This window comes from Acanthopagrus latus, chromosome 22, assembly GCF_904848185.1.
Source record: "Acanthopagrus latus isolate v.2019 chromosome 22, fAcaLat1.1, whole genome shotgun sequence".
Lineage (NCBI taxonomy): Eukaryota > Metazoa > Chordata > Actinopteri > Spariformes > Sparidae > Acanthopagrus > Acanthopagrus latus.
This window is the reverse complement of record NC_051060.1, coordinates 17574711-17595859: the sequence shown is the minus strand read 5'-3', so window position 1 is coordinate 17595859 and position 21149 is coordinate 17574711. Positions and strand designations below refer to the sequence as shown.

General features: G+C 44.3%; 1 protein-coding gene across 17 annotated transcripts in view; it reads right to left on the bottom strand.

The window, feature by feature from the left end:
- The window catches only part of si:dkey-71h2.2 (low density lipoprotein receptor adapter protein 1), a 94056-nt gene that overhangs the window by 48967 nt on the left and 23940 nt on the right, over positions 1 to 21149 (bottom strand). For 5 of the 17 annotated variants that reach the window (XM_037087339.1, XM_037087341.1, XM_037087332.1 and 2 more), the window contains exons 2-8: positions 20272 to 20414; positions 17135 to 17247; positions 9025 to 9139; positions 7655 to 7727; positions 7248 to 7337; positions 4664 to 4791; positions 3550 to 3587 (exon numbers count right to left, since the gene is read on the bottom strand). In XM_037087339.1, coding sequence (XP_036943234.1) covers positions 3550 to 3587; positions 4664 to 4791; positions 7248 to 7337; positions 7655 to 7727; positions 9025 to 9139; positions 17135 to 17247; positions 20272 to 20414 — 700 coding nt within the window. Of the gene's footprint in view, positions 1 to 3549; positions 3588 to 4237; positions 4405 to 4663; positions 4792 to 7247; positions 7338 to 7654; positions 7728 to 9024; positions 9140 to 17134; positions 17248 to 20271; positions 20415 to 21149 lie in introns of those variants that run through there. The other 12 variants (XM_037087340.1, XM_037087342.1, XM_037087333.1 and 9 more) reach the window with 4 other exon arrangements.

Genomic DNA, 21149 nt, shown 5'->3' with positions numbered 1-21149 from the left:
ACCACATGAAGTCGAGGTTACCACATTTTTTTTCCCCCCGTCAGTGCCCCTGCTTCACAACCAAATACAGGACAGTGCAAGTCGCAGTACCGGAACTCAAACGTTTATTCTCACCTGGCAGTGTTTCATTCTAAATTTTCTGCATGTGTTGTTTTGATGATTTCAGGTTTATCAGCAATGATTGTTAATTGCAGCCTTTTCTCGGGAACTGCAGTCAAGCGTACGATCCCTGAACATTCAGGCAAAACAGAGGCCGAGACTCTCCTCCGCCGATCTCTCTCAAACTCGCGCATAACACTGAGGCGGCTCGACAGCCATGACGGCTCACGGTGATCTTCCGTGTTTCAGGGCAGATCTTATCCACCGTTCATGCAACCCGCCACAGAGGAGCTCGACATGCTCGCTGACCTCTGCGGAGGAAGTCTGCTCTAACACTCTGAATTCCTTTAGCGTTCCCCCCTCCAGGATGTCAGATTTAGAGGCTTCTCTTAGGCGTTCTGCCTCCTCCGCTTGACAACTCGAGGTCAGAATATCCTATCGAAGCCTGCTGAGAGCGGCCTGCGCGATGACCCGCCTGCCTCCTTCGCCCGGCCGGCGTTCACACAAACATTCCAGTGCAGAATCTCGGCCTCGTGTTTACTCGTTCGCTTTGACCCACGTTTTTTTTTTTCTTTTTCTCCACGCTCAGACACAACAAGCGGATCCATTAGCCGCAGGCAACAGCACTTAATGAGCTGCTCTTCTCTCTTCATGGAGGGATAACACAGCTCTGCAGGACGCGCGCGCACACACACACACACACACAAGATGAAAAGCCATTCATTGTGCTCAGACACTCGCTGGACTGTTTGGCCTACATTTACTTAACAGTTTCTTGGGCATTATCAAGAAAAAAAAAGTTTGGGTTCGGAGTTTTGGGAAGTAGGCTACAACACAAAAGTTAAACTAGCCACAAACTCTATACGTATAAAGTGACGGTGCAGAATTAGGGTTACATGTGAGTGAGCGCGTCCGTGTCCGCTTTACTTCTGCAGGCATCTCACGGCTACAAAATGACTATTTCACACGCTGTCACACTTTCAAGGAAAACAGAAAACAAAGCGCTGCACTGTAGTCCAGGATCAGAGATAAAGCGCTGAAAAACTACAGAGTGCACTTGCGGCGTCAGTCGCCGTGCTCCTGACAGCTCTGTGATCATGTCGGCAGTAACAGGAAGTCATTTTTATGGCCTGGAAATCATTCAAGCGTGGCAATAGACTGCTCACTAGATGCACATGATTCATATAGTCAAGTCAGCGTAGTGCCTGAGACACCCAAACAGATCAAAAACCTAAACTGATGTCCTGCTGGAGGTACAGAGCTCACAGTCTGGAGGTACACAAGAATATGACACCAGCTGATACAAATATTCGGGTGTGTATTCACCTAAAAAGACCAGCAAGCTTATCCAATATTTACAGCAGTTCCTAGGGAAGATCAGAACTTTTACGTTGGTGATTTTTTTCCTTAATCTGATTCACAAAAGGTTAAATATGTTGGAGAGGAACAGTTTGATTTCTACACATTTCCCCAAATGCAGAAACATTTCATTACAATCCCCGGCGCGATTCCTTTGAGAGGACGGTGTCATTTAAAATACTCGTATCTGCCTCTAACTCGCGAATAATAACGCTAGAATTACATCCAGTATCACTGCTAGTTTTTTTAAAACAGATTATCAGAGCGGGCGCTTTATATTAAAAGGAGAAATAGGACGAGGGCGACAGAGTTGTCCCTGTGCAGGAGTCTGCGAGCGGAATGGAGAGAGCTCTGTTTTCATTACTTCTCTGCAGGAGCGACGTTGAGAAGGACGCAGTCTGGTCTCGCCCTCACAGGAGGATCACACAGCGGACTTTAGGAGAAGTATTTAGAACTTCACTCCCTTTTTTTTTTTTTTTTTTTTAGAGTGGACGACCTGTACCTGTTTAAAACCTCGCAGGTGATCAAGTCTGAATATTGCGGCCAGAAGTTGTAAATGATGTAAACTTGAGGCTCTCTGATCGAAGACTACATAAAGAGAGCTCATTAAATGTATAATGAAGGCGCTGATATTCTCCCTCTGAGTACGCCAACATAAATATTTCATATCTATAAATATCTGGTTAAATCGGACGGAGATTATCAAACCCTGGAGACTAGACTTCAGATGCAACGTATGTATGTGAGCATTCCTCTCTGTTGCTCGTACATGGTTGTGTTTGGCGGATGATTAAGATTACGGCCAACTGCTAATGAACTAGATTCTCTTTCTTGTTGACTGATGATTGACTTTTTTTTTTGTTGTTGTTGTTGTTTGTCTGCAAATATGGATTCACAATTGAAAGTTAAGTCAACAATGTTTCATTTTTGTATCATCTTTATTATTAACATCGGTTTTGTTTCCTCTGTATGTTTGTGATCAAAGTGGTTTCTAAAAGGTTGCTCCAGTCCTATTAAGAGGAAAATATAAAACACTCTATGTATTGACGATGGAATGAATTGAAAACTGTGAGTTTGTCTCTTTTTTTTCTTTGCTCGTTTCCCTTTTTCCACGCATTGAATTTGGTTAAAAACACAATTGTCCTAACAAGCCATGAAATGACTCGAGGATTTCTTAAGCTCTTCCTGTAAATCCAATGGCTGGCGGTTAAAAACACTCGCTGTCTCACTGTTAAATACAGACTAATTAGACGTTCAGCCAAAAGCGAAATACCCGTTCACAATATAATCGCTTTTACGTCTGAGAGGACCCGAGGCTCAAAAACCACAAAAACTACTTTGACGTAACACAACTGGCTGTGTACAAGGTAGCAGGATCGAGATCACAGCCAACCACTTGATCTTGGCTGCTGCTTTTGCTTTAGTTAGAGCCCAACAGCTGCTCGGCTCTGAAACTCATCGCTCTCGTTTTATTCAGCTCTTGTTTACTATGAGATCTGAGATTCACAGCAGCTGCATTAACTACAGTCAGTGTGGGCTCTGAGAGAAAAAACCCTCTGTGTTTATAATATCTTCTTCATCCTCTAAAAGCCGTGGTTACCTTTACGAACTCACCAACACTCAATAAAGTTACCAAACAACCAACATGACTTGAATCTGTAACCTTGAGACACCTTGAGACGTCATCGCTTTGCATGGAGTTACCTGGAAAAAAAAGGGGGGGGGGGAAGCCTATTGCATCTCCCCGCCTGGGTCTGTCCCGTGTGTGTGAATTTCAATAAAAATCTGTGTCAGTCAAAGTGTCACATGAAGGTTTTCTTATCTAAAAAAACGTCTGAAAGGTGACTGACAGCCGACTGTCACCCTCAGTGCAACTGTCATCCTCGAGAAAATTGCTTGACAGTACTCAAACGGTGATCCGTCTCCGTTTGGAGCCGACGTCGACATTAAACTAAACTAAATGTGTTGGGTTTTTTTTTTTTTCCCCCCCCGGAGACGACATTTCAGAACAATCCCACCTCCCCTCGTAAATGAAAGCAGATACATCCCCGTGTTCAGCAGCGGACTTGGTAAGTCGCATGTAAAGGTTACCTTGAGAATGCATCTTCGAGTCCGTCGTCCACGTCCTGCTGGGACACAAACAACACGGATCAATACGCACAGAAGTGACTGCAGCTTACAGCCATGCTGCTCAGTCAGCGCTCTGTCGTGACTTGTTTCATCCGAAGGACACGCAATTTCATTAATGAGCCAAAGAATCAAACACAGCAACAATGCATATTTTTGTTCCAGTCACTGTGAATGTATAAAAATAAAGACGCTAATTCACGTGGCTTTATTGCATGAAGTCTGGAAACTATTGCAGGAAAAGGGAGAGCAGAAATCTCAGTCCTTCGTCCATATGTTTTCATACAAGTCAGTGACCCCGTCAATTTAAATCACCAGACATTGTTCTGATTCATGACCTGCTAATAAATATAAAAACAAATTCTGTCCATTTTATACTAGAATCCGTATAACCCGATAAAAAGCGAGCATGAAAGGGCTGTAAAGTACGAATAAGTAAGGAGAGGAGAGCATTAAAGATGATGAAACTCTGCTTCCATTAAAACATCACTTCTCCCAGCAGAGAGATGATTCATATCGGAGAGAATACGCAACAGTGAACTCAGGGGGATCTGAGATCAGTCTGCTGCGGAGATATTCTAATGAGTATGGTGTCACCTAGTGTTAAGAATCTGCAAGTGAATGCAATAATCACACAGTTCAGTGCTGAATCTAAAGTCGTGTAATAAGAACTTATTTCATCATGTTCTCAATTTTGTTTCTCTTTACTTCCCAGCATTTGACCAAAAGATAGATTCTAAAATGAAGAAAAACTGTGTAAAATGGCAACATCAGCGTGGCCATAATTACACAAAACTGACTCCCAGAAGCTTCATTAATCTGTGGAATTCAAATTATGAGCATTATATTACATTTCTGCCCCCTTAAATCCCTTGAAATCCTACGCACTGGTCCTTTAGGAAGCTGGAACAAGCAGATGTTTGACATTTTTGCTTGAAAATGAACTTAAAAACAGTTCCAGACTACTAATTTTCTTTCAGTGGACTGATCAATTGATAACTGCAGCTCTAACTGATGCATCCATTTAAAAAAAAAAAACAAAAAACAACACGATTTGGGCCCAGACGGTGCGACATACCCAGGAGTCGTGTTTGATCGGTCGTCTCCGGGTGGGGTTACTCCGAGGTGAGGGCGAGCTGAGCGACGCGGCGAAGATGGGCCTCCGGAGCTTCTCCTCCATCCCGGCGGGCTTGTGTGCCTCTGGATCTGAGGGAAGATGGTGAGGTGTGGGCGATACATCGACGGAGGGGGTGGAATGAAAGGAGGGGTAGGAGGGATGTAAACATGGAGGAGACAGCAGGTGAGGGGGTGGAGAATCAAGTCTGCTTTTTTATTTTGTCCCTTGAACGCTGCAGCACATCGGCTCCAGCCTGTGGCGCTCGCAGCTCTTCCTCTGCAACAGGCAGAATTTAAATCATCTCTTTCGAACTTTCATACGTGCCCGAGTTGCTCCTGAGGTCACGGAGGCTTTCACATCCATTTTTTTTTTTTTGCCTCTGTCCTCAGGCCGCCGTCGCTGCAAGCAGAGCCAATTTTAATTGAAAGAAGCTGGAAACGCCGGCTCTTAACTAACTACAAACCGAATGGCTGATTAAGTCTCACTCTGCGGCCCCTCCGACCCCCCGAGGTGGGGAAAACATTTTGACCTATAAATGTCACGGCCATTGGAAAGCACTTAAATCCACTGCTCCCCCGAATGACTAATGAGGAGCGTTTAATTAGGTGATTTGCCGAATCTGAATATGAGAGCCGTGACTGACGCCGGTTGAATGTGTTTGTGAGAGGTGGGCGGCGGCGTCTGACTATGAAACTACAAGTGCCATTGTTAGAAGGTCATATTAAAGTCATTATGTGACCGACCACAACAGCATTTACCTAATCATGTCCACTGGAAACTGCCGGGTTTGTGGAGGATCATGATCAGGTCTGGAAGAATTTGGTGCCACGAGGACGTAAGTGTTCCTCTAAATGTGCATCTAACTGCCGTCTCATTTCAGTGACTACAGCCGTCATTGTTCAAGTACTAATCAGACCGCTGTAATCTTGTGAGAGACAGAGAATCTCTTTCTCTCCAGATTTATAGAGTGCGAGGAGTTTATATCATCTTTATCCTCATCCTCCAAGAATTACAGCACAGGACATTTTCCCAGCACGGCATAAAAAAAAAAAAAACCTGCCTATGAATATTCAAGCCTCAGAGGAACAACTAAGTGAGCGTTAATAAAAGATCAGGTACGTTAAAAAAAACCATCCTTGATTGTTGACGGGTTTCTGAGCAACGCAGGTCTGAGAATAAACGCAGACCTGATTTTTTCGACAGCTGAGGAGGAGATCAACACCTGGAGCTAATTTTGTGCCTTAAAACAAAAATAAATGGTGGGAAATGTCCATTATCACGAGAAGCACACCTCCCGCTGAGCTCAGTGTGGATAATCAGCCGTCGGCTCTAATGACACGGTCAGTGCCACGGATTTTATACGCTGTAACAAAAAAAAAAAAAAACTTCAGGAAGGTGGTGGATAGTTTTCCACAGAACCTGACGAGGAAGAAACACCTCGCTTCAAGGTCGGACAGCTCACACTATCTCGCACTTGGTGGCTGCAGAATGGATTGTGTGAACATTTTTGTCGGGCTCTGTTACACCGCGACGCTTTGATGATCGGGGTCGAGGCGCATTTAGAGTCTCAGCGAGCGACTCAAAGCGAAGGATCGGAAATGCATCCGGTCGTGAAGCTGACTGAACTAAAACTACGGTCACTGCATCATGGGTCTGTGCCAGTCAAGGTGCAGCTCATATCTAAGTCAGCCCAGATTCACGGATGGAGACTTTAAAAGGATTTCATAAAAGCTAATAAGAGTATTATACATCACACCTTAGTGACTTCTGAAGCGAATAACTTCCAGAGAGAAACACGCTGTCTTCTTGTTAGAGACTATTTTTTTTACAGAGGTGTACGAGGACTGAGCTAGCAAATTCATTCCTGGGTTATGGCCAAAAACCTGCTTTGTGAGGGTCACAGTGACCTTTGAGTGAACTTTGACTACCAAAATATCATCAGCTCATTTTGAAGTCCAGCTGGATGTTTGTGCCACATGTGGAATAATTCCCCCTCGGATGTTTTTTTTTGTTGAAATGGGAAACCCATTTCTGAATTAAGAGTGTGAAGGAGTAGCCTGTTTGATTGCTGAAAGTCACTGCACTAATGTCTGAAAAAATGAAATACAGACTGTAGTGTAGAGACAACACTGTGGGTTTTTACGGCTTATGTGCCTGAATACTCTCGGCCAGTCATTGTAAACTCCTGGCATGTAAAACCTGGCACACGTTGTTTTCTGTATGGATCAAATTAACCAGACATAACATAATTATGGAGCTCTACAGCTGCTGGTAGATGGATCTTTTTTTAAACCTCAGATGACAGTCAGGCGAGCTGTTTCTCCACATCTAATCTTTGTGTAAAGTAAGATAATCCTATCCTGGCTTCATAATTCAGAGTGGCTTCAGTCTTCTCATATAAAGCCCTGCAAGATAACAAACAGGCTTGTGGTTGAACTGAGCAGCCTTTTTAGTTATAAGATCACCTCTCTTGTCATTGCAGTTGAACTCGATTTGATGAGCAGAGACACCTTTGCGGACGAGGACAAAAATCAGATGAACTCACCCGCGGGGACACACGGAGCGCCGTTCGTCGTCTCCGTCTGGCCGTTGCTCGCCGCACAAGAGCAGCAGGTCCTCGCCTTCTTGCTTTTCCCTGCAGACAGGAAGATAAAAAACAAAAAAACTAAACCTGAAGAAAATGATGACGTCCATTTGAGCCTTTGGTTGTCAGTAACTCGAGTTTAGTAGCAGTTTTAAATGCAGAGAGCACAGGGGATCTCTTCCTTTTGGTTATTAAACATATTCATTAACTCTCCTCCCGACCAGATGAGTTTCCCGTCACGTTAGTCACAGATCTAATGGATTGAAGCCTTTCCTTACTTCCCTCCTTTTTGTTTCTAAACAGTTCAAGGTGAGAACCTTTCACTGAACTGTCACGGCGACGCCTTCCCTTTTGTTCGGTTGACTCACCTTCCTGAGCAATCTCCCAAAGATCGAGGGCCACTTTGAAGGCCTGGGCTACCGTTAGTGTCACCGCCTGAGCCTGGAGAGACGAGAAGAACGGAGGAATAACACATGAATGGAAAGTGAACAATGATAAGGCTCCGTGACAGAGAGATGGTACAAGGCTGAACCACCAACACACGATGAATGGCTCTGAAATCGTGGCTGAATGATACAATATGGAACAGTTAGCTCGCAGAATAAGAGCTTAAGAGGAACAAATGTACAGAGATGTGCACGTAATGTTTAAATGTCAACGGCAAGATAAAAGAATGAACCAGTGAGTGTGTCTCATTGGTAATGTGGACATGAGACAATCCAGACTCAACATGTGTGTTTTTTTTCTTTTCCTTTTGTGTGTATCCACTTTCCCGGGAATGGAAAATCGATGAAAATAAAATATTTATGAAATCATGAGTGAGCGTAATGGACACAGGAGACTTGGTGATGTTTTCCCCATCTTTAGTCTTTGATTTAACCATCCATTGCAATTATCAGCTTCACATTATGAATGTCGGAATCTATTCTATAAACTAAAGACTATTACTGTTCCCACGCTGGTGCAGTCACTCTCAGAGACCGGGTCTCTCTACAGTTTGGGTTGCCAAACAGGGAGAAAGAAATTGAGGATTTGTATCTGCAGGACACCTTTGAAGAACATCAGGGAGTACCTATCTACTACACTTCAAGGTTTCTGCCACAGAAATGGACAGCAGCACCCTCACTGCAGTGTGGTTCTCGAAACGACTGCCTGGCAAGTAAAAAAGGAAAAGGCCCAGCTAAAGACCAGACTACAGATGATGTTATCCAAACAACGGCTCAGAGTTCATTTCACTGAATCGTAGCAAAAAAAGCTAGAGCCTGTTTACTCTTCTTAAATACACATAATCTGCCTCGTTATTAATAAAGGTATTTAAAATGTGTATAATTTCAGGAGTAGCAACACAGACAATGAGTCGACTAACTAGTACATTAAACAAAGATGTCATTTATCAAATTATCTTTGATATTGCTTGTTTACCCCTTTAAGATCATAGAAAGAAAACACGAAAAAAGTCTGTAATAATTGTCACAATCTTGAGGCCTGTTGTGAGGTTGGTCGTGATTGTTAGTCATTTAAAAAAACGTTGGGAAATGCTGCACTAATGAGCCGTCGGGTGAACTGCCACAAGATGGAGCCACACACCACCTACATTCAGGCTACACGCTGCCTCAAGTTCAGTTCATCACACTCAGCCGCCCCCGAAAGAATCTGACCTCGAGTCCAACAGCATATATTCCATACATTTAGATAAATACACATGCACACAATAAAATTACAAGTGGTGCATGCTTACAATCTTCTTCTTTTGGCAGAGGAACGCGTGGCACTCCAAGGTCTCGTTGAACTGACTCTGGGAGACGTACGCGAAGACCTTATCCTGAGTTTTATCCGCTGTGCAGTACGAGATTCTGGGAGAGAAGAGGAAGAAAAAAAATCAAATCAAATCAACAAACATCATACTAATTTCCCAGCACTATCAATCAACCTGATATAAGTGCACTTAAGATGATAAATGAGCAAATTGCAGCAGACAGGAACCACGGGAAGACAGCCTTTGTAATCACAGGACACACATGCTGAACAAAAGGGATGCCGCACTGACGAAAAAACACATACATCAAAGTGTGATTCACTGCGTACATGTCAATATAGGCCACACGTTAGCTTCAGCGCTCAACCTTTTTGCATATGCATAAGCAGTCCAATCATAGCGGGATGAGAGCGATGGTTTATGAATATTATGCTGATTTTAGGCCCCACAGCTGGGAAGAGTGGAGCAGGAGACAGATGAGAGATGATGGTGACATCCACGAGTGATGCTTGAAGCTGTGACTGGGCTCTTCAGTGCTTCATATTTCACAATACAGGTATGAATTTAATGCAAAAAAATCAACTCAAATGCTGATAGTATTTTGGATTTAAGGTTTTCCACATTGAATTAGTTGAGTATTGTGTTCATGAAGTCACGGGGACGACCTTTACTCCAACACACCAGTGCACATTTCATGCTGAATTCAGTGTGTTCAGGTAAGAGTTTTGCCTTCGTTATCTCCAGAGGACATGAATGAATACAGAAAGGCATGTGAGGCTGAAGGAAACGAGATATAAAAACTGCATTTTCTCAGGTAACCCTCCCTGACAGTTACATAACACAAGCGCGACTTGTGCTGAAATACCTGAATTTCCACTGTCAGTTGGAAAGCGGAAAGCCTCAGATTACGAAATTTATCTCGGCTGTGGCTACATTGCACTCGAGACCTCGTGCCCGACAGTCACGCCCAATCTCTCCTGGATCTAATAAATGTTCCAGAAAGCCCAATGTCTGCAAACCCACCGGCAGCCGCGGCCCGTGATTTTTCAGTGGTTATCTTAAACCAATCTAGACGAGGTCCACCGAGCCATTTTGCTCCCCCCTCGCATGGGCTCACTGAAGCGACGCACGCGGACCTGATGGCTTCGGTTTGCTGGACTTTATGCAGGCTATTAGAGGCCGTATTGATCCGGAGTCACCCTGTGTGTTACCTGGTCCAGCAGCAGTGCGTCCTCTTTGTTGCTTTAAATAGATGTGTAAATGAGACATGGTGAGTGATGCACCAGACCTTTGTCGCTATAATTAAAGAGGCAACCTTTAATATGAGCGGAACAAGGACAAGATTGGGGGCTTTTATCCTCATCGCCCCAGGTACACATCTCAAGAGAAGTTGTTGTTTTTCTCCGACTAGAAGACATCAAATGGTTGCATCTCAACTCGACTACTCGGGGTCTCTGCGTGCATGTCGTCAACATGAGAAAAGGCACCGCAGGGCTGCAGTCGGTGGCGCGCCGAGCTGTGCAGAAACCTGCCGTCACTACACTAACTTCTACACAAAAGAGGGATCTGCAGCTGGCGGCCACTCATCTGCACTTCAACAGGGGCACTAAAAAAAAAAATGATGTAATTTACCCGATCAAACAACAGGCAGGAAAATCACCAGCCATCACGCCTCCCTCGCTCTCTCAGATTGTTTGCTGCCTTGCACCGCTGATGCGTGACCCACATTGCAATGCCCAGGACACCCGGGCTCTGTATATCCCCCCCCACCACCCCGTGCTCCAACTTATATTTGGACCCTAATTGCGGAAATATGAGCGGAGAGAAAGTTGAAAGAGCTGACCTATTTAAGTTCAGAAAACAAGCCTGATGTAACCAAAGTAGTCTAACTGCTCAATATACATTTAATCATCATCTTATTCACTCATTATCTACTTTTTCTCAGCTCCAACATTTCTCAAACTCTACTTTTTTCCAATTTGAATTTTTTTTCAATTTGTTTTCCTATAATATGAATAACTATGCAAATCGATGATTAAAAAGTAATATTATACACCATATAATGAGTCAGACGAGGGCTAAACAATATTAATTGTATTATTCATTTGCAATGGGAATGGTAATTTTTGCATTTTGGTGTTGTGACACGATTTATCTTCGTCGAATGAAAGACACATTTGTTTTGTTTTTTGGTTTTTTTTAGACTGGCACCTACTTTACCCACAATTCAACTAGATACCAACATTGCAATTTATCCAATCACACGCAGCCTCCTCTGGAGCCATGACAGATTTATACCACTTTTTCTTTCTCCACATGTACAGTAGACCTGTAAACACACTTTAATGTCAAAAAAATTGGTGGAGTCACCCTTTAAGTAACCAACGCTTCAGAGTAATAAAAGACAGTAAAACTAAAAAAAAAGTCAAGTCCCACTCTGAGAACCACAAAGTTGTAAAGTTGTAACAACGGTTCTAAGTCACCATCGACAGATGAAGACTGCGGCACGAAGATTAAAGTCTGCAAACACATCCAGTCTGTGGAGAATCGGCTCTAACTCTTCTCTTCTTATCGCACATTGCAGTAAAGAGATAACCAGGAATTCTTAGACAAGAGAGCTTTACAAATGAATTCTAGCGAGAAGTGCTGTTCGTCGTCCGCAACATGTTGTTTGATTTCTCAGAACATTCGGCTGTGAGTATAAGCAAAATGAGCGCAGCAGGTGCAGCTGAACTCGCCTATATCTCCTGATAAGTACCAGCAGGAATCTATAAGAGTGTGATCTCAACACTGAACTGTGTACAAAACCAAATGACAAGGGTGGATTATGACACTCGCATCCCCTTTAGTCAACAGCGGCAGTGTCACAAACAAGAACGCACTATACAATACGTGCAACACAGACGACTGTTCGTTATAAAAAGGCATCCGTGTGACAATAATGTGAATCTCTACACAAAAGGCGTCTCACTGGAGTGAGTACACATTTACGATTCCATCTATTTGGCCAACGCACTTCTTTTCTTTCGCTTTACACATGGACTGTGATGAGTGTGTGCATCTGCAAAGGTCTGTTAAGGTTCCCCTGCATGCAGATTTCACTCATCACACACACAAAAAAGATGATTTCATTACTGCCACCTACGTGCCGCAGAACGGATCAAATTCAGAAAAATTAAGCCTTCAGCCTGAAACAACAACGGAAGACAAATGAATAAATAACTGACGGTGTGGCAGAGTTCTCTCTAAGCTCGAACAACAGAAGCGGAGCTGTCAGTCTGCATCATATCTCTGAAGGGGCTCCGCGGACCGCAAGCCTTTGATCTCCTCGCCGTGCAGAGCACCGGTGTTTGTGCGGCAGAGAGGGAATATCAATGGAAATATTTAAATATTTACAGAACAAAGCCCCGGATAGAAAACTTCACACTTCAAAGCCTCAGAATTCCCCGCATGCGCTCAACGAAGCAGGTAGGCTCTTTAACCGCAACAGTGAACTACTTTCGCTCAACTTTTTACCCGACAGTAATGTGCAGTAATGGAAAAAACAGCACTTTTTTTTTGCCACAGGGAAGCAGGCATCAAAACAAACAAGCCGCCACCGTTCCTGTTCGTCCCGGCCGCTCAGGAATCACGCAGACATGTCTCACAAATCTATTAGTATGTCAGAGCAAATGCATCATTACCAGGCGGAGTGTCAGTCATGGTTGCAGCTCTCCTTGTTTTGTTTTTTTTTTCTCTCCCTGACCTGCATGTTTTTGGCTGATTGATAGGCCGGTCGGCGTCTCAGAGCTTCTGTCAGAATATGAATCAGCGACACCAGTCCAGATGGAGGCTGGGACACCAACCCAACGAGCCGCTCGCATGGGAGCTGCGAGCATCACCGTCTGTGTTTTTAGAGATTCAGTTGGAGGTTTTTTTCAGATCCATGAACTGCGGAGCTAGTGCCAGGAGACGGTCAACTTAGCTTAGCATAAATAATGAAAGCAGGAGGTGAACAGATTTGTAAAATGTTAGTTGTTCAATTTCTAAAAAAAAAAAAAGGAAGTGTCTTGTTTTTGGGTTCATGCAAATTGTTGGTTTTAAACTTTGGACAGATCCTGACTGGCTGTTTCTCACCCTGCTTCATGCTTCATGCTCTGGTGCTGAACTTTTCCATTCCAAAGAGATTAGATATCACGTGGAGCCCAAATGTCTGGTTCCTTCAAGGTTCAAAGTTAATTTGTCACTCTGCGTTGGAGTCCCTTTATGGGAGCCGTTGCCGTCGGTTCCGATGCCCCGTTATTCCAAAACCCCAGTCACCCGAAGAATACCCAACTGGACCGGCCCATCGTCCCCAAAATAAGCAAACATCCAGTGCTCCGAAGACCCACTGTTCTGAAAATACACACTTTCCACACCAAATGACATACCCTTACCCTGACTAGACAACATAATAATAAGGGATAGAAACTCAAGGGCGGGTGTGTAATTTTGTAAAAAGAAAACAGTTTTGGAGCAGTGGGCTTTTGTTTTTATGGAACTTGTGCTGTTTCGGAATAATGGGCCTGTCGAAACAATGTGTGGTTTTCATTTTCTGGTTACCCTCACAACCCGAGGAAAGAAGCTGCTCAGTAGTCGGATGGCAGCAGGGTGGGCATCGTCTCTTCACATCCTTTGACTCTGCGCAGACACCTCGCCCTCCCCTCGCCAGTATCACTGATGCCAATGATGCACCGGGCAGCTTTTTTTTCCCCAACCTCCTCCAGAACTTTCCTGTCCTTCAATTTTAAATTGAGTTTTCCTGGCTCACAGTCAAATGGCAGCTCTTGGCAAATGCATTTTGGATCATCATATCAACATATACACATCTAAGGTCCAATACCCATGTTTTTCTCTGTCTAAAATACTGCCTTATTTTATATTTTGTATAAGACAACTCTGGAATTCATTACAAGACCAGAACTGCAGCGGTATCTACCGTGTTGAATAATTCAACTCAAAAAAAGGTTGAACCACTGTTGCAGAATACAATCTAACCTCCTGTGTGGGTAAGTCCTTGGCCTGATCCCCACAGTGCCAGCAGCTGGACCTACAGCAGCACTACAAGGCAGACCTGGTTTTTTGAAGTTCAAGCCTGTGATAATAAAACCCGAGTGTCTGTCTGATGCTGCAAATCAGACGCTCTGTGAAGTGCGCCGTCAAGGCAGCTGAATCCAATATCAGGATGATACTGCGTTGCTTTTGTGTGGATGGATGGGTGGGTGGGTGGATGTGGGTATGTGTGTGGGTAGAGGGGGTGGGAGGGTCATGTCTGTGAGGATCCTATTTCCAATGCCATGCACAAAGTCTTCCTGTCTGTTTTTTTTTTTTTTTTTTCCATCCCCCACTAAGCTTCCCCCTCGAGGGAAACAGCCCCACTCAAATTAAGCGCGGATACACACAATTATCTCTAAACACACAAACATGTACATACACACTCACTGTGTGAGGTCCGCACTCACAGTAAGTGCCCATCCATGTGTGGGCACATACACCTTGTGCATCTAACTCTTTTCTTCCTCATTTGTGATGCACAATAAACAGTGTGATTTGATCCATTCTCTCATCCTCCAGTTTCCCTTTTCACCCTTCGCTTCCTTTCCCGGCCAGTAAAGGGATTATGTGCAACTAAAATAAGACACAAGAAAAAGGAGGGGCAAGAGGGGGAAAGGGGGCTGTAGGGAGGTGGCGGTGGGGGGTGGGGGTCTCATAAAGGGGATAAATCAATCCTCAGTCAATCCAAGCTCCGCATGTGGCCCCTCAAATCCCTCCTGTGTCATTACTCGGGGAGCGTTGGCCGAGAGCGGCGGCGCGAGTTTCAAAGTGGGCAATTAGTCGTGGGTACGCCTGCGTTCAGAGCCCTGTTTATGTTAATACGAGCAGAAAAAGAGAAATTCCTATCTAGACAGCAGAAAGGAGAGTGGGAAGGAGGAGAGGAGGGCGAGATAAGGAGGGAAGAGAAGGAGATGAAAGACGAGGCTGATTCCCCTGGCCTGTGGTCTGCTACCGCTGATAAGGTGGATCAGAATGGGACGCAAACCTGTGTGTGTGTGTGTGTGTGTGTGTGTGTGTGTGAGTGTGCGCGCGCACACACACACACACACACACACACACACACGAATAGACACCGACAACACACACACACACACACACACACACACACACACACACAGTGTTTATCACAGCCTGCTCTGTAATCATAGTCCAACTATATGATGTTTACACTGTAATCCTCAATGTAACAAGGCCCGGTCCACTACAGGAAGCTATCCAGAGAGAGGAAGTCAGCCAAACATATCACAACCACACACACTAGCGCATACACACACACACACACACACACACACACACACACACACACACACACACACACACACACACACACACACACACACACACACACACACACACACACACACACTTTTCAATGATTCAGGATACAATGAAACCAAGCATGGTGCTGAGAAAGGTTAGCTTTCATTGACACAGAGGCACAGTAACAGACATCCCCCCCCCAGCGACACCCCTCCCGCCCTCCCATTATTGGTCTCCGAGCGAATTGATCAAACATGAAACACACAACAGCTCTGAGCCGAGAACTGCTCTGTTCCATCCGGCAGGAGAAGCCTTGGCAATGGACAGGGGGGAAAGTGACCTACATAGAGGATATCAGTGTCTTCCTGTATCAGATGAGGCCTCTTCTTTGTTTTTCGGCCTCAACTTGAAGGATTACCATCATCGTTAGGCACAGGTGATTACCGATTAATGAGCGGGAATAAATGGATTAGTGATGTTTGAGTTCATCCATTCAATAAACCCGCTTTAAGTGATTTTTTTATGTGATATCGCGCAACCATCCTCTTACAGTCATCCATTTACTCCTTGAGTTAACCATGCGAACATTTAAAGAAACATTCCTTAATGCTTTGCACCATGTGTTCAATCACTCGCACAAAGCCAATAGTCCTTAATGAGGTAACTGCCTCTCGTAACATTTAACAGTAAAAAGCTCCACACTGACTGTACTGGGTGGGAATCTAAATTAAACCTTGAAGTGTACATGTGCTCTCTGCTGGAGTGTTTGTCTGACTTAGCCCCGCCACTCTGCAGGTTTCTCTCTATAGTTTGATAGTAATTTGTTGTCTGTTCAACCAAAATCTAAAGCCATGCTGTTACCTGTGTGAGGTAGTACTTAGGTACGGCAATGCTTTGAAATAAATGCTCATGGTGGAACGCTCACAATGCAAACTGATGTTTACTAATTGAATATATATTAGCGTTTGAGGATAAGTTCACCCGCAAAACATTTCTGGACACAGCAAAACAGCGTCGGAGCATTCTCCTAAACAACTGAAGAAAATGGGGACCCCAGATACCACACTGATGCTATTAACACCCAGGTTTCCAGGTTGTTTTTTTACGCTAAAAGTGTTGGCGCACATGCCGTCTGAGGTGGGTGCACAAGCTCGACCGCACATCGAGGGTGTAAACCAGGTGTTCTGACATCTGTGTGGGATCTCGGGACTTCCAGGGACTTGGATTGGACACCCAAAGAACTGTACGGAGCCATTTATTTCACACTTTAAAACAAGTCGCCACCTTCTTCAGTTGTTTAGGAGAACGCTGCTGCGGCATTTTCCCGTGAATCTCCCAAAATGTTTTGTGGACTGCAATTCCTCCTACCTGTGTAAGCCTACCTTGAAGTGTTGGGTGAACTTATCCTCTAAACTTAGGCACTGGGTAGTACTAATCATGACGAAAAAAACACCAAATTGATTTCTACTCATCCGGAGAGTAGAAAAGAGAAAACAGAGAGTAGAGTAGAAGTCAGGGGATCCATCAGACAGTAGCTGAGTCTTGAGCTAATGGGTTGCAATGGGACCGGCTGATGCACGGACAGACAGATGAACAGATGAACAGTCTGACATCCAAGGAGCCATGCAGCTAGCACGGCTGAAAAAGCCTACAGTGAGCGAGGGGAACTCTGCTGGAGTTCTCGCTTCAGTCAGACCAACCACTGCGCATTTGCCTCTTAAAAAAAAAAAACTATTTGAATCCTCTCCTTTTTCTTTACCTGTATATGGAGACATTTTCTATGAGGTCTGTAGTCTCTGTGTCTGTGATGATGATGCCTTTGGGCGAGACCGTCAGCGTTACCTTCCGAAACTTCTTAGCGCTGGCTCTGGCCTGTGGATATGAGATAGAAAAACACACGTGCACATAAAAAAAATAAAATCAGACTGGGGATCTTGCAGTCGGTATAATATGCAGCGCAGGGTGATCGCACTTCTGATTAAAACGCAGAGAGCCCTCAAACGCGACAGTAGCTGCCGAGCAGAATTAAGCACCCTGCATGAGTTGTCCCAGAAATGTGGGGAATTTATAAAAGGCGACAGAACGGAGGGGGGGGGGAGAGCTGCAATGTGGAGCCCGGAGTGAGTACTCGAGGTCGGGCCGGCAGCCAGCGACTCACCCTGCCGCTCCGCTCCATCTGGAGTTTCAGAAAAATGCGGCCAAAGTGCTGAGCTTGCGGTCTGCGCGAGTGCCTGTTGACAATGACGATGACCTCCTTTACCGTGCAATTAGCTGGCAAACGAGAGCAGGTTTTCGCTTCACGCCCAAATGATATCAGGTTAAGAATCGGTGACATGAAGGAGTACAGAGGGGAAGAAGAGTTTCATCATTTAACGGCACATCTCTACATTCGCCCAGCATTAGAGATTCTTTCATTTCAACAGCCGGTACGATGAAATCCAACAGGGAGAGGCGCTGAGGATGATAAGAAAGAGGGGCTTTTGCTATTTAAACAAAAAACAAGGTCTTCTGAAGGACAACAGGAACGGTGCCGTGGCGTGCTCTAGGAGCCTAAACGCCCTGGAGACGGTGAGCGGCTCCTTCTCCTTAAACCCGCAGCACTTACAGTGTTGGAAACCGGCATTATAATAGGGAGGGAAACGTGTGCCGTGGCTGACTGTGGCAGCTCATTCATATAAGGAAGTGCTAACAGCCACATTTTCTTCTGTCATGTAACTCGTGTCCTGCCACAAGGCAAAAAAAACCAATCTGTCAGCGTGAGATACGCCAAGTTCAGCCCTCTTCTCTATACGTTCGGTCCCTCGGTCTCGTCTTATCACGCCTGACTGACGCATGTGGCGAATGGAAAATGTCACAAATGTATTCAGTAATCCCATTCAGGTTGATTGGTTTCCAAGGGAACAGACAGAGACAACTGAGTTTCAGCTTTTTCTGTCCCGGTGTAAATCAATTGAATCATAATCCTGCCATTAGGCTCGGTTCAGTCTCTAATTGAGAAGTGGAAGGTTTATGATTAGGCTGCCTGTGTCAGGCTTTTCTTTCTGCAGAGAAAAGCCCCCTCCGACAGATTAGGCTATGTTATTGTTGGTGAAAAGGTGTGCATGTGAGTGAGCGTGAAATGGAAATGTATACGTTTGTGTGCATAAAAAAAACAACCAGCTGACAGGGTTTTGTAAAAACTGCCTGGTTTAAAGGCAATAGTCTATTTCAAGATGGTCTTGTGAGACCTGACAGGATTCTGAGCTGATGTAGAAAACCGTGCTCAGAAATCCCCTGTATGGCTCAGTGTTGTTAGGTAAACATCATATCAATGAGTCGACTGCTGCACATGTGCAAGCCGTGATAATCCGGGATTAGCAGCGGTGTTTCCATGCAGGGACCTTGATATAAACATGGCCCAGCTACGACGACATGCCAGGAGAAATGCACAAAGTTTGGAGGTGAAGAAAAGATAACTCAGTTTACAAGGAGCTGAATATTTCACAGAGTATTTAAATCTGAACTTCTTTACCCAGAATGGACTGTTTGTCCTGCATGCTAACTTTAAAGAAGCCATATTGTGCTCATTTTCAGGTCCATCGTCTTATGTTGGGTAACTTTAGTGCAAAAAAAAAAACCTGCCTGAAACGCAGTTGTGCTAATTCAATTCTTGCATGCCAAACTACCTGCTAGGCATATATTATGCAAATATGTCACTTGGTGACATAATGTGATATCACAAAGTCACGAAATATAAGGCGAGATTACCGATGAGGCGTTTCAGGAGCAGTGCTTCCTGTGGGAGAGAGGAGCTTCTGTCGGTGCAGACTTTGACCTTTTTAACTTTTAAGGGAAAAAAAGCATAAAAGGTCTCCTTTATATGACATTTCAACAGTATTTCAGCAGCAAACAACTGTTTGCTATAGAAAAGATATAGTGGAGTTATGGCCAGACCAGGCCCTGACCAGAGACAGACTGTGTGTGTATTATAAGAAGACCTTCTCTGTTCTGTGTTGAGGTAGCCTAGTTGCATGCATGCAACCTCCCCACATCCATTGTGAACATAGTGGCCTGGTTACAAACTTTCTCAGTTTATAGCTGGAGGTGAGAAATACACCATGCAGCAACAGAGCCTTGATTCATATTTGATCAGCACTGCCTCATTTTACAGTTTAATCTGAACTTCTCGAGCAGATTGCTCTCCTCTGTAACGCTGGAACTCTAATGCGATAACTAGTGGCAGTGAAGGTCACAATCTGTATTTCACATTCGAAAGTAAATAAAAGTGCAGATGCATTTTTCAAATGGAACAATTTAATTTGAACTTTTTTTCTTGAATGGACCATTTGTCCTGCTCACTAATCTGAAAGTTCACCCATGAATAATGAAGTGGTTCAAAGAGTCCACAGAAGTTTAGGCCATGAGAGTACATTTGCTGAGCTGTTGCAGCCTGAATCAAACAAAAAAAGGACAGTTTATCTTCAAATTCTGTTGCCATTTTGTCGGCTGTAGTGGTACCCAAAGTTTTAGGATTATACTGTAGATATGGTGCAGCAATTTGAATGCCAAAATATTGTCGTGGGTCATCAGAATAACGAATGACGGATAAAAAACTAAATTCCCCCTTAAAGTTCACACATTGACAATTTGCACTGCAGTTTGAGGCTGTAATTTCACAAATCCTCGGGAGAATTTCTATAAAAAGCATCGCTGTAAATTGAAATCTTCACAATGTCACTCTTGAAATGTCATGCTGCCGCTGAAGACGCTGACCTCACTGATAGAATTTTGGGTAACATTGTTTGCAGATGTCAGAAATCCAGGTGCAGTGGGCAGGACGAGAACAGGCAGTGATCACAAAATGTCAGAGTCAATTTAAATTCTATCACATGAGTCAGAACGGGACCGGTGACTCACCATGGCGACGATTCTGCGAATGGCAGCCGAGGCCATGTCCTCTCCCTTGGGCTGGCCCACCAGAGTCATTCCCAGGTACTTCACGTTGAACACCATCCCCTCCAGCAGAGTCTCCTTGGTGTCCGTCCAATTCTCCGGCAGCTCTGGTTGGACAGAAAAGACAGGACAGAGGAAATCACAAAAATGCTCTGATGCGACCAGACAAGGGAACAGAATTAGATGGAAAAAAAACAACTAAAAACTGTAACCCAGAAAAAACGTTCTGTACAACTATTCTGTCCTAAAAAAGGCAGAGGGGAGTAATTCCTGAAAAGCTTCAGTAGAGAGAAAAAAAGGGTTTAATGTTTTATTAAGCTGACTGTGTAAACTAGAACAGATGGTTAGGATTTGCTCCTTTTATTCTGTGCACTTTTGGGGGCTTATTATTTTACGACAATAAAATTCCTGATGTAAGCATTTGGGAAAACTTCAGTCAATATCATCAAGGGAAAAACACAGTTTCAACAATTTGTTCTTCCAGCTTCAGCCTGTCCTAAAAAAACCCCAAACATATGGATTGAAAGCAGCTCACTGTGACCTATATTTAGGATTCTTGTTAGGTGGCGACCTCTACTGACCGTAGCAATTATAACAGCAGCAAAGGAGGAGGTCAGGCACCGGTCGGGTGCAGGACTTTCACCCAGGAGATGGTTGCTCATGTCCAGTGTGAAAGTCGACCGTTGATTTTTCTCAATAGTACACTGAAATACACGTTAACACAGTTGGCCACCTGACACATGTCAGTTCATTGGGTAAAGGGTCAGCGATGCACAATCCATTTTTCCAGTCTCATTTCAGGAACATGCCCTGAGCAGCTGCAACCAGATCAAGTCAGTCTA